This window comes from Ranitomeya imitator, chromosome 5, assembly GCF_032444005.1.
Source record: "Ranitomeya imitator isolate aRanImi1 chromosome 5, aRanImi1.pri, whole genome shotgun sequence".
Classification (NCBI taxonomy): domain Eukaryota; kingdom Metazoa; phylum Chordata; class Amphibia; order Anura; family Dendrobatidae; genus Ranitomeya; species Ranitomeya imitator.
The window spans coordinates 568,734,422-568,746,515 of record NC_091286.1 but is presented as its reverse complement, the minus strand read 5'-3'; the positions used below and the strand labels follow the sequence as shown (position 1 = coordinate 568,746,515).

Sequence of the window (12,094 nt, the reverse complement as noted above, 5' to 3'; positions counted from 1 at the left end):
GTCACAGATATATCGCTCGAACGTCACGAATCGTGCCGTCGTAGCGATCAAAATTTCACTGTGTGACGGTACCCTTACTGACCTGATTCATTAATAAAGAAGAATTTTACTCTGTGAAGCTGGCTTTTCCTTTAAGCTTCTGCATAAAGAAGCCAAGGAACTGTTATGAACACTTGTACTTTTCGAGAAGAAAAAGATTGTGCATGGAAATATAACCCTTGTTCCACCCAACTGCTGGATGACCAGCTCTGCCCTCACCTACTGTATCCTCACCCATCCCTTGTAGACTGTCAGCCCTTGCGGGCAAGGTTCTCTCTCCTGAATGGTTGGTGCCTCGTTTTGTTCAAGATTATTTACTTTTTTTTTTGTTATGTTATCCCATTTCACATATAAAGTGCTATGGAATAAATGGCATGATAGTAATACTAATGCCCGATCCTCCTTTCCTATGTGTTGGGGGTATAGTTGGGAGACCCTTATGTCTATAAGATAACCTGCTGGTCCCAAGTATTAAGGCATTTATCTTTGAAGTTCTTTTATTTTTTTCAGTTCTTAATTTCTTTTTTTTTTATCAGATCATTTTTATTCAAGGTTTATGTCATTTTCAATTTAAGTTTTGAATTTCTGTAGCTGATAATGGTAAAACTATTTATTACATAAGTTGGCAGAAAATTCTGAGAAGTAGAAAGACCTAAAGCCAAGAAATGTCTGTGGTGCAAGTTCTTACTTGTCCTTCTGGAGGTGTTATTATAACCATTATTTCCTATCTAAAGTACTGACAAGTCCACAACGTTCTCGACAGGGTAAACATGATTTTGCCAAGTCCCGTCATGTTTAGTAACCCTACACTTCAAAAATCCATTATCCTAATTGGAGAAAAAACAAAGTAGACGAATTTGTATAAAAAAACACTTGCAAATAGCGATGCTTTCCTGTAAACTATGACAACCAGCTGGCATATGAATGGTACATGTGATATTTAGTGCATTATTACTCATGATATATTCTGTGAGAAATTGTCCAACGTGAATTATTTTTGCAGCTGGGAAAGGCTGAAGTCATTGATGACATCGGCAGTGGAGTAATTGAAGCTGACATCTGATTGGTACATGCGGCACTGTTATAAATATAAAATTCATAGTGCGATAGTTACTGAAAGAGGGTGGGATTTATTTAAACCCTGGGTGGGCCATTAGTGTTCCCAAGGGGGGGTTGGAACGTTCCCAGGAGGATTGTGGCAGGGTTGGGTTGTAAAAGTCACCAGAAATGTTAGCGACTATGAGGTCGTTGGTATTGTTAGTACTCTGAAGTCATGTGCCGCACCTATGTGAAACCTTTCCATTCAGTGCCCGGCAGATTGTGCTTCAAATCTTTCCTCTCTACTAATTCACTAAAAAGAAGTTGTGTTCATTGTCCTAAGGGAATCTTTAGCCAGTCAGTTTGTCTACAAGCCTGCTATTTTACAATACAGTTGCCCCTTCCAAGGAGATAGAAAATTCCTGATTGAATCAGTGCTTGTGATGCTGTGATCAAAGTCGAAAGTGTTGACACCCTTGAAATTGTTTAAAATATATATATTTCCCAGAAAACTTATGCAATTACACATGTTTTGTTATTTGCATGTTGATTTCCTTTGTGCGTATTGGAACAAAGCAAAACAAACTGAGGGAAAAAAGGCAAATTGGACAAAATTTCACACAAAACCCCCAAAATGGGCCGGACAATATTGTTGGCACCTTCAACTTTGGTTGCACACCCTTTGGAATAAGTAACTGAAATCAATTGCTTCCTATAGCCATCGGAAGCTTCTTTCACCTCTCAGCTGGAATTTTGGACCACTCTTCTTTTGCAAAATCTCTCCACAGGTGTTCAATGGGATTTAGATCTGGACTTATTGCTTGCTACTTCAGAACTCTCCAGTTCTTTGTTTTCATCCATTTCTGGGTGCTTCTTGAAGTATGGTTGGGGTAATTGTCCTGCTGGAAGACCCATGACCTAAGATGCAAACCCAGCTTTTTGACACTTGTCACCACATTGCGACCCCCAAATCCTTTGGTAAGCTTCAGATTTCATGATGTCTTGCACACAAGGCACCCAGTGCCTCAGGCAGCAAAACAACCCCGAAACATCTTTCAACCTCCACCATACTTTACTGCAGGTACTGTTTTCTTTTTTTGTAGGCCTCATTCCATTTTCGGTAAACAGTAAAATGATGTATTTACCAAAAAGCTCTATCTTGGTCTCCTCTGTCCACAAGACGTTTTCCCAGAAGGATTTTGGCTTATTCACTCACATACATTTTGGCATTCTGCAGTCTAGCTTTTATATGTCTCTGTGTCAGCAGTGTGGTCCTCTTGGGTCTCCTGCAATGACATTTAATTTTATTCAAGTTTCGACTTATAGTTCACATTGATATTGATGCACCCTGAGCCTGCAGGACATTTGAATTTCTTTGGAACTTTATTAGGGCTGCTTATCCACCATCTGGACTGTCCTGCTTTGCAATCTTTCATCAGTTTTCTCTGCCATCTACGTCCAGGGAGATTAGCTACAGAGCCATGGGTTGTAAACGTCTTGATTACGTTTTGCGCTGTGGCAAAGGAACATCAAGATCTCTTGGAGATGGACTTGTGACCTTGGGATTGTTGATATTTTTCTACAATGTTGGTTCTCAAATCGTCAGACAGTTCTCTTCTCTTTCTGTTCTCCATGCTTAGTGTAGCACACACAGACACACAATGCAAAGATGGAGTCAACATCTGCCTTTTTTCTGGTTTTAGGTTTGATTTTTATATTGCCCACACATATTACTTGCCACAGGTGAGTTTGAATGATCTGCACCTGTTTGAAACAAAATTGTTTACCCACAATTTTGGAATGGTTCCATCAATTTTGTCTTGCCCATTTTTTGGGTTTTGTGTCCAATTTGCCTTTTTTTCTTGTTTTTTTTTTTTTTTTGCTCCTATACACACAAGGGAAATAAACGTGTAATTGCAAAAATTTTCTGGGAAAAATACTTCATTTTCTGGAACAGTTTCAAGGGTGCCAACACTTTTGGCCATGACTGTAGCATGATCCCTAAAGCATCTGCTATATCTCTTTGGGTGAGAGAGTTACAAAAAGTTATTCTAGCTATATCTTTATCTCTCCGTAGGAATTAAGTAAAAGCTATAATTTTTTTTCATCCAAACAACAGATGCCTGAGTGCAACCCAATGGATGTAGATATAACCAGAGATTAATATGCCTAATACAATGAACAAAGGTATATTTTGAAAATTAATGTATGATCAAATAATCTCCTTGTTTCCTAACTGCTGATCTTGTTTTTTTACAGGCAGTAGAATAATTCACCGAAAAGCTGTTGTGTAACCACACAACTGAACAATGGTACTCATATTAGGACGCCGATTAAACAGAGAGGAGAGTGGAGTTCGTGAATCTCCTGCAACCAAAAGAAAAGTGTTTGAGATGGACCAAAAGTTGTCAGGTCACGAAGTGTTTGATTTTAATTCTGGTTCATCCCATTCCGAAAGTATCCTGCAAACCTTCAATGAGTTTCGTGAGAGCCGACTTTTTACAGATGTCATCATTTGTGTGGAAGGCAGAGAATTCCCATGTCACAGAGCAGTCCTCTCAGCCTGTAGCAGCTACTTTCGGGCCATGTTCTGCAATGATCACAGAGAAAGCAGGGAGATGTTGGTGGAAATCAATGGCATTTTTGCTGAAGCTATGGATTGCTTCTTGCAGTATGTCTATACAGGGAAAGTCAAGATCACAACTGAAAATGTCCAGTATCTGTTCGAAACCTCCAGCTTGTTCCAGATCAGCGTGTTGCGCGATGCATGCGCCAAATTTTTGGAAGAGCAGCTGGACCCATGCAATTGCTTAGGAATCCAACACTTTGCTGACACTCACTCCCTCAAGACACTCTTCACCAAGTGTAAATTGTTTGCACAACAGGCATTTGAAGTTGTTGTACAACATGAAGAATTTTTGGAGCTGGGAAAGGCTGAAGTCATTGATTACATCAGTAGTGATGAATTGGTTGTCAGCAAAGAAGAGTTTGTGTTTGAGGCAGTCATGCGATGGGTGTACCACCATGTTGATGTCAGGAGACCTATGTTGCATGAACTCTTGACACATGTTCGGCTACCTCTGCTGCACCCTAACTACTTTGTGCAAACAGTAGAAGTCGATCAGCTGATTCAGAACTCCGCAGAATGCTACCAGCTGCTCCACGAAGCCAGGAGATATCACATACTTGGAAATGAAATGATGTCACCTCGGACCAGGCCACGCAGGTTTGAATTATCTCAGAACACATATTGTGTACTTTTGTCAACTCCTGTTAATTTCTACTGTGGGGGCTTTAAAGGGGTATTTACCAGTTTGGATGTTAATCCCTTTCCATGGAATAGGAGAACTTTCCAATCACTGAGGGCCCGACTGCTGAGACACCCCCCCCCCCCCCCCGATCCTGAGAACCATGGCTTTAAAGCACCCTGTATGAATGGAGCAGTGTTCGATCATGCACCTTCACTCCATTCATTCTTATGAGAGTGCCAAAGACCAGCAAACTGGCAGCGCACATGATCAACCACAGCTACTTTCAACCAGGGCTTTTCAGTACCCTGGCTCTCGGGATCGGGAAGGTCCTAGCAGTTGGATCCCCAGCAATTGTGAAGTTATCCACTATTCTTTGGGTAGGAGATAACTTCCAAACTTGAGAATACCCCTTTAAGCTAATGTGTGTAATTGTTGTAGAGAAAAATAAAAGCTATACCCATATTCCTATTTGTAGGAACATTCATGGGAGTTTGTCATTAGAACATTACCTAAATGACCTAAATTATACAGAATTTTGCAAGAATTTTTGAAACTTTTTATTAACTGTATATGTTAAAAAGGAGTGTTGAAACCTTCTAACTTCAGGAGCACTTCCTGGTAACCAGGTTCGGTTCGCTCCTGAAGATTGACACTTCGGACTAGAGGTATGGCTTCGCTACTGGTCTGTACTGGGGCCCTCCCATGCTGCAAACAGTGGCAGCTTTGTCTTTGAAGCATGGGAAATGCACAGAGCAACTGGAGCTACCCAGATCCAGCAATCCTGACCGCTTTGGAGTGGCGCATACAAGCTGTATAGCTAAAAAAGCCTGAAAGTGATTTGCACTCATTGCCTAGGAAACTGGCCTCTTTGAAACCGCAGGGTTGGTCATTTTTTTTACAAGCACTTTGCAATTTTTACCATTTAAAACTTGAGCCAACCCCTTTTAATTTTCACAATGACAACTGAGCCTCCTCATAGGCTGACACTGATTATCACGGGCAGGATTACAATGATAGAAAACAATCCCTTCCCCCATAATTATGTAAAGCACGTAGACTTAAAATGCCAAATAATATGTATATTACCTGGCTTAATAATTCTGTATCTATGATGAGACAAACCTTTGAACTTCACAAAGATAAAACAAATATTAACGTTGCAAAACAGGTAACAATGACCAATACAGACAATAAATTGCAAAGATTCTGACTCTTGCACATCATAGCCCCATCACCAAGGTAGTCCGAATGTCTGTGTGTGGGCCTTGGACTGTAGGCCGCCATTATACACATGCTCCACTTTGGCTGCACTGAATATACAGTTGATGTGTTTGCTATTTGTTACAGGTCCACTGGCTACTCTGAGGTCATTGTAGTAGTCGGAGGTTGTGAACGCGTTGGAGGATTTAATCTTCCTTACACCGAATGCTATGATCCGGTAACCGGAGAATGGAAATCCCTGGCAAAGCTTCCAGAATTTACAAAGTCAGAATATGCAGTGTGTGCCCTAAGGAATGACATCCTGGTGTCAGGTGAGGGTTACGGTGACGGCAGGATTGATGTGTTTATTACGATTTTCCATTGCATTGGCAGTCTTAGCATTTGGCACTGCACTTTTCATGCCCTCCTATTTTGGCAGTGGTCGTAGATCTACACCAATCTTAATATTTGCTCAGTTTACGATTTCTCGGGTTGGACAACAAAGGGGTCCAGTTCCCAGGGGATTAGTGTTTTGGGAGTTACTCACCAGCAATGTAACAAACACCTTCTGGGCCGACAGCCAGGGCAAATTTGTTAAACTTGGGTCATTGATTTGTGAGTGGGGTTGGTTGTGCGAACCGTTGCAGCTCTCAGCCCTGATGACAGTGATTCATTTAGTTTCAAGTATGGATAACTATTTGGTTTTGAGTCATCTGTGATAAGTAGGTCTAGATTTCTCAGCAGAGGTGTAAGATGAAGCTCCTGGGCCTAAGTGCAGATTCTGCCTTGTGCCATTTCTGATACTGGTGTTTTAATTTACAGTAGAGCGGAGTTTTGATCCCATCAAGAACCAGGGCCTTTGTGCAACTGCTAACATTGAGCCCCAAACACCCCTAAAAGTCCGTATTTAACTGCTTGGGTCCCTATAATTTTTTTTAAACGTTTTTAATCTAATATTTATTTAGAAAAATGTTCTAAAATCCTTTGTCCCTTAGTTTAATTTCAGATGTTTCACAATATGGATTATGTTAAAAGGGTACAGAGGTAATAGGTTAGTCACAGGGCCGGGGAGTACTGTAGATAGTTGCAGACCATGCGGCCACTAATGATTATGTGGGCTGGGGGAGTCCGGTGTTTGCCCACACTGACACCCCCACTCCACCTGTCCATCGTCACAATTTCAACAGTAAGCTCATCCTCATACTTTGTGGGGAGCTGTGGGGTCCATGATACTGCGTGGGGGGCTGTGGGAAACGTAATCCTGGGGGGCATCATACTGTGGCGAAGGGGGTATGTGAGGCTATCATACTGTGTATGTGGGGCTGTTGGGACAACATACTTTGTGGGAGCTATGGGGTCCATCATACTGTCTAGAGGTCATACTACTGTTTGTGAGGGAACTATAGGGACATCATATTTTGTGTGACACTTTAGGAGCATCATGCTGTGAAATGTACTATACTTTATTGAGGGTCACTATGGGGACATACTTTTCTGGAGGTACTCTATGGTCATCATATCGTGCGTGTGGGGGGAATGTGGAGTTAAATTGTTAAGGGGGATTCACTACACTATGGAGTTATCATGCTATGTGTGTGGGGGGACATTTTTGGGGGCATCATACTCTATAAGGGCAATGAAAGAGTTATAGTAGTGGGTACGAACCCTAGGGGGCATCATTATTGGCATAATTACTGTGGAAGTACAGCAATACATGTCCCTCTCCCTGTTTTTAAAAGATGAAAAGTATTACCCTACCTAATTTTCCAAATATTTTTGGGTGGTGTGAGTAGGGGGGAGACCAATTAGGACTTTTACTATGAGGCCATATGATTTCTATGTAAGGCCCTGCCACCGGGACCGAGAGCAATCCGCTGCAATCCAGTGGGAATCAAGACCGCAAATGCTCCGTTTCCTTGCAGCGCCACCACAAGGGGAACAATGCATTGCATAGTGGCTAGTAAAATCCATGGGCTGTCTTTGTAATGAATAGACATGCAGGGTCCTCCAGGGCTGGAGTTGCTCTTTACAGCTGCTCACTATCTAACCAATAGATAATAGACATTAATCCTAATTACTAATTGATCAATCCTATTTTTTTAGGAGGAAGGATCAACAGTCGTGATGTATGGATCTATAATTCCCAGCTAAATATTTGGATCAGAGTTGCCTCCCTAAACAAGGGAAGATGGCGTCATAAAATGGCTGTGCTTCTAGGCAAAGTAAGTTATTGTGATATATGGAATATAAAATTAGTTTTGAATTGTCTTCTCATACCAGAATGTCAAAAATTCACTTTTTTAATTGATTTACCTTTTTACATAGATTCCAGATTTTGATTGTTTCTTTACTAAAGATTGATTACAATAATGTAATGGCCACCAACTGTGCACTTTTGTGACCACCATGTGACCAGAACAGATTGATTTATTTGCAGTTATTAATTTTCCTTAAAAATGACTGAAAGCAGAGGTCTTGAAAGCCGAGAAGAATCGATACTGGACTTTGGAAAATTGTATTTTTAGTATTTACTGGAATATATAGATTGGCCACAGGTCTCCTCACTCAGCTGCACAGCCTTATAGGTATATAGAAGACTGGAAGGCTGTTCAGACCCAGGGCCATTGTGGACATCCTGTTCCATACTCAGACCGAGAAGCACCGATGTGTGAAGGCGGCCTTCATCTACTTCTTGTAACCTCTTGAGCTCTTCTGTGCCCTTTCTCTTCTAGGTCTATGTGGTTGGTGGATATGATGGACAGAACAGGCTGAGCAGCGTTGAATGCTATGATTCATTTTCTAATCGATGGACAGACGTGGCTCCACTGAAGGAGGCTGTCAGCTCTCCCGCCGTTACCAGCTGTGTGGGCAAATTATTTGTTATTGGAGGAGGACCAGATGACAACACTTGTTCTGACAAGGTGCGTGGTCCTGGCAATGAGGTCTATGCTTGAGATCATCATTTTGTATGGATGCACAGTATTTAAAGTGAACCTATCATCAGGATCTTGCTCAGACAGTGTCAGGTCAACGCCGTTATACTGATTACAATGATATCTTGGGTGATGAAATCCAGCTTGTGGTTGTTGTTGAATCTGTAATTGCAGTTGTTAGTTAATGAGATGCTCATGCTTCAGGACGGCCTGTGGGTGAGGTTTTTTTTGGTGCTGTGTTCTCATATTCATCCTTATGGGCTTAAATGACAGGTCACTGAACTTTCAGTGATGTGCTGCTTATTTTAAATACTGTTCTTAGTTCATATTGTGGTCTTGAAAAAAAATATAACTACTGCAAAATGGCGGTGGCACATGTTCAGTAGCATCTACCACTTGCCAATAGATGCTACTGCACATGCTCCGCCATTTTGTTGGAGGAAAAAAAAAAATATTTGGCTGCAGCAAAATGGCACCAATAGATGCTACGGCGCATGCGCTGCCACCATTTTTTTTAAAGACCACAATATGACCTGCGCAAGTTAGTATCTAAAATAGGAGGCAGGTCACTGAAGGTTCAGTGACCTGTCATTTAAGCCCATAAGGATGAATATGAGAACAGAGCACCAGAAAAGCCTTGCCCACAGGCCACCCCGAGCACCAGAATCCCATTAACTGAAAACTGCAAATACAGATTACACAACAACCACAAGATGGTTTTCATCAACCAAGGTATCATTCTTATCAGTATAACAACGCCAACCTGACACTGTCTGTAGGTTACTGAGCAAAAGCTGATGACAGGTTTGCTTTACCCACAGCCAGTCTTTTAAGGCTACATTTCCATGATGAGTATTTGGTGAGTTTTCGATGTTGCATATTTTCTGCACCATTTCTGCATCTGTTAGCTAAACTAAAGGCCCCTTCACATTTAGCGACGCTGCAGCGATACCGACAACGATCCGAATCGCTGCAGCGTCGCTGTTTGGTCGCTGGAGAGCTGTCACACAGACCGCTCTCCAGCGACCAACGATGCCGGTAACCAGGGTAAACATCGGGTAACTAAGCGCAGGGCCGCGCTTAGTAACCCGATGTTTACCCTGGTTACCATGCTAAAAGTAAAAAAAAACAAACAGTACATACTTACCTACAGCCGTCTGTCCTCCAGCGCTGCGCTCTGCTTCTCTGCTCTCCTCCTGTACTGTCTGGGAGCCGGAAAGCAGAGCGGTGACGTCACCGCTCTGCTTTCCGGCTCACAGCCAGTACAGGAGGAGTGCAGAGCGCAGCGCTGGAGGACAGACGGCTGTAGGTAAGTATGTACTGTTTGTTTTTTTTTACTTTAAGCATGGTAACCAGGGTAAACATCGGGTTACTAAGCGCGGCCCTGCGCTTAGTTACCCGATGTTTACCCTGGTTACCAGTGAAGACATCGCTGGATCGGTGTCACACACGCCGATCCAGCGATGTCTCCAGGGAGTCCAGCGACGAAATAAAGTTCTGGACTTTATTCAGCGACCAACGATCTCCCAGCAGGGGCCTGATCGTTGGTCGCTGTCACACAACGATTTCATTAACGATATCGTTGCTACGTCACAAATAGCAACGATATCGTTAACAATATCGTTATGTGTGAAGGTACCTTAAGTTACTTGCATTGTTTTCATTATGCTACTTGAATGTATTTTTTATATGCGTTTTTGTCGCATTTTTTACTTTGGTCTGTCATGTTTTAACTAAAGGTGCTTTCTTTTTGATACTTCTTGGTATTTAGCTTTAACAAAAACATGACTGATTCAGCATGAAGTCGGCCTTACCTTACCTATCTGTTCTCTACACCATTCCTGGTCTCTTGGCAATTTCTGTTCTTCCATCTCCAGCAATATTAAGTCAATGAGATAGATTACCACTGCAGTCAGACATTTTTTCAGACTTTTTCCAAACTTGCGGCAATTGTTTGTAGACAGCACTCTTCTATATCATTGCAGCAATGTCCATAGAAATAGCTTGCCAAGTCTAGAGAGGCATCGCAGGCCTTACTCTACATCGTCATTGCTCAATAATGCTCTTGAGGTTTAGCCGACCATAGTATCTGCAGCCATAATCTAGAGGAAGACCTACATGGAAGTGTTCAGGATGCCACAGCTGTAAGTGAAATGTAAAGGAGCAATGCCGTATTCTCGGAGACAGATGATCAGGCACACATCGTATGCTTGTCCCCATAGTTATCACCTTGTGTTGTGTATCGAGTTTGGGAAACCAGATGTCACCATAGATGAACACTGCCTTCTGTATGCCAGCACATAACTGATAACCTGCTTTGATTCCCAGGTGCAGTGCTATGATCCAGACAATAATGCTTGGTTACTGCGTGCTGCCATTCCTATAGCAAAGAGATGTATCACAGCCGTGTCCTTAAACAACCTCATCTACGTTGCTGGAGGGCTCACAAAGTCAATTTACTGCTACGACCCAGTGGAAGATTACTGGATTCATGTGCAGAACACGTTCAGCAGACAGGTAATCAGTCATGTCCTAATCATTTAAGTGTCTCTGCCCAACTCTCCCCTTAGGAATAACGCTTTCTGTGTATTGGAAGGATGACTCCACCTGTGTCGGGTGGAGTGCAGCGATTCAAAATGGATCTAATCCCACAGTATGTGTGTATGATGTTCAGCATTTTTGTAAAGCACAGCTCTTCTAATTACTCTCTTCATACATTACTTGGGGCTCGCTCACACGATTGTAAATTCTCTCATGGGACGATTACACTAATATCACTTGTCTCAAAGTCTTTCAGAGTCTGATCCACGTGTGATCCGATTCTCTTATAATGTGAGAATCGCAGTACAGCCGTGGAGAAGATGGAGAACTTAATTTCTCCATCTTCTTCATTGTCTGAGTCTGCAGATGTCGGACTTTACTTGGGTGATATCCGATTTCATGTCAATGTTTCACCGCTCCATAGACCTGTATGGGTGCACGTGATCCCAATTCTGGAGCCACTCGCAGCATGCTGTGATTTTTTTCCACAGATCAGTTCGGTATGTAGAAAAAAAAAACAAATCGCAGATCTGCTCTGCCCCATGATATAACATTGGTCCAAGTGCTATCTAATGAAACATACCAACCATGCGGGAAGTAAGCGGATCATGTGAGGATGGTACCCAGGGTGGAGGAGAGGAGACTCTCCTCCAGGCCCTGTGTACCATATAATTGTTAAAAAAAAGAATTAAAATAAAAAATCATGATATTCTCACCTTCCGGCGACCCGCACAGCTTTCCCGCTCCTCGTGACGCTCTGGTCCCAGTAATGCATTGCAAAAATGACCTGTGATGACGTACAGTCTCGCGAGACCGTACGTCATCTGGGGTCATGCCGCAAAGCATTACTGGGACTGGAGCATCGCGAGGAGCGGGAAAGCTGCGCGGGACGCCGGAAGGTGAGAATATCATGATTTTTTTTTTTTTTATTATTTTTAACACTCTATCTTTTCCTATTGATGCTGCATAGGCAGCATCAATAGTAAAAAGTTGGTCACGTTTGTCAAACATAGTGTTTGACAAGTGTGACCAACCTGTCAATCAGTTTTCCAAGCGATGCTATAGATTGCTTGGAAAATGCTAGCATTCTGC

At 42.3% G+C, this 12,094-nt stretch overlaps 1 protein-coding gene across 3 annotated transcripts in view; it reads left to right on the top strand.

Annotated features, from left to right (window-relative positions):
* The window catches only part of KLHL24 (kelch like family member 24), an 85,000-nt gene that overhangs the window by 39,973 nt on the left and 32,933 nt on the right, over positions 1–12,094 (top strand). For all 3 annotated transcript variants that reach the window (XR_011312503.1, XM_069727779.1, XM_069727778.1), the window contains exons 2-6: positions 3,337–4,303; positions 5,676–5,860; positions 7,632–7,750; positions 8,261–8,449; positions 10,790–10,978. Coding sequence is in view for 2 of the 3 variants with exons in the window: in XM_069727779.1 (XP_069583880.1) it covers positions 3,387–4,303; positions 5,676–5,860; positions 7,632–7,750; positions 8,261–8,449; positions 10,790–10,978 (1,599 nt within the window). In the remaining variant the exon portion in view is untranslated. The remainder of the gene's footprint in view (positions 1–3,336; positions 4,304–5,675; positions 5,861–7,631; positions 7,751–8,260; positions 8,450–10,789; positions 10,979–12,094) is intronic.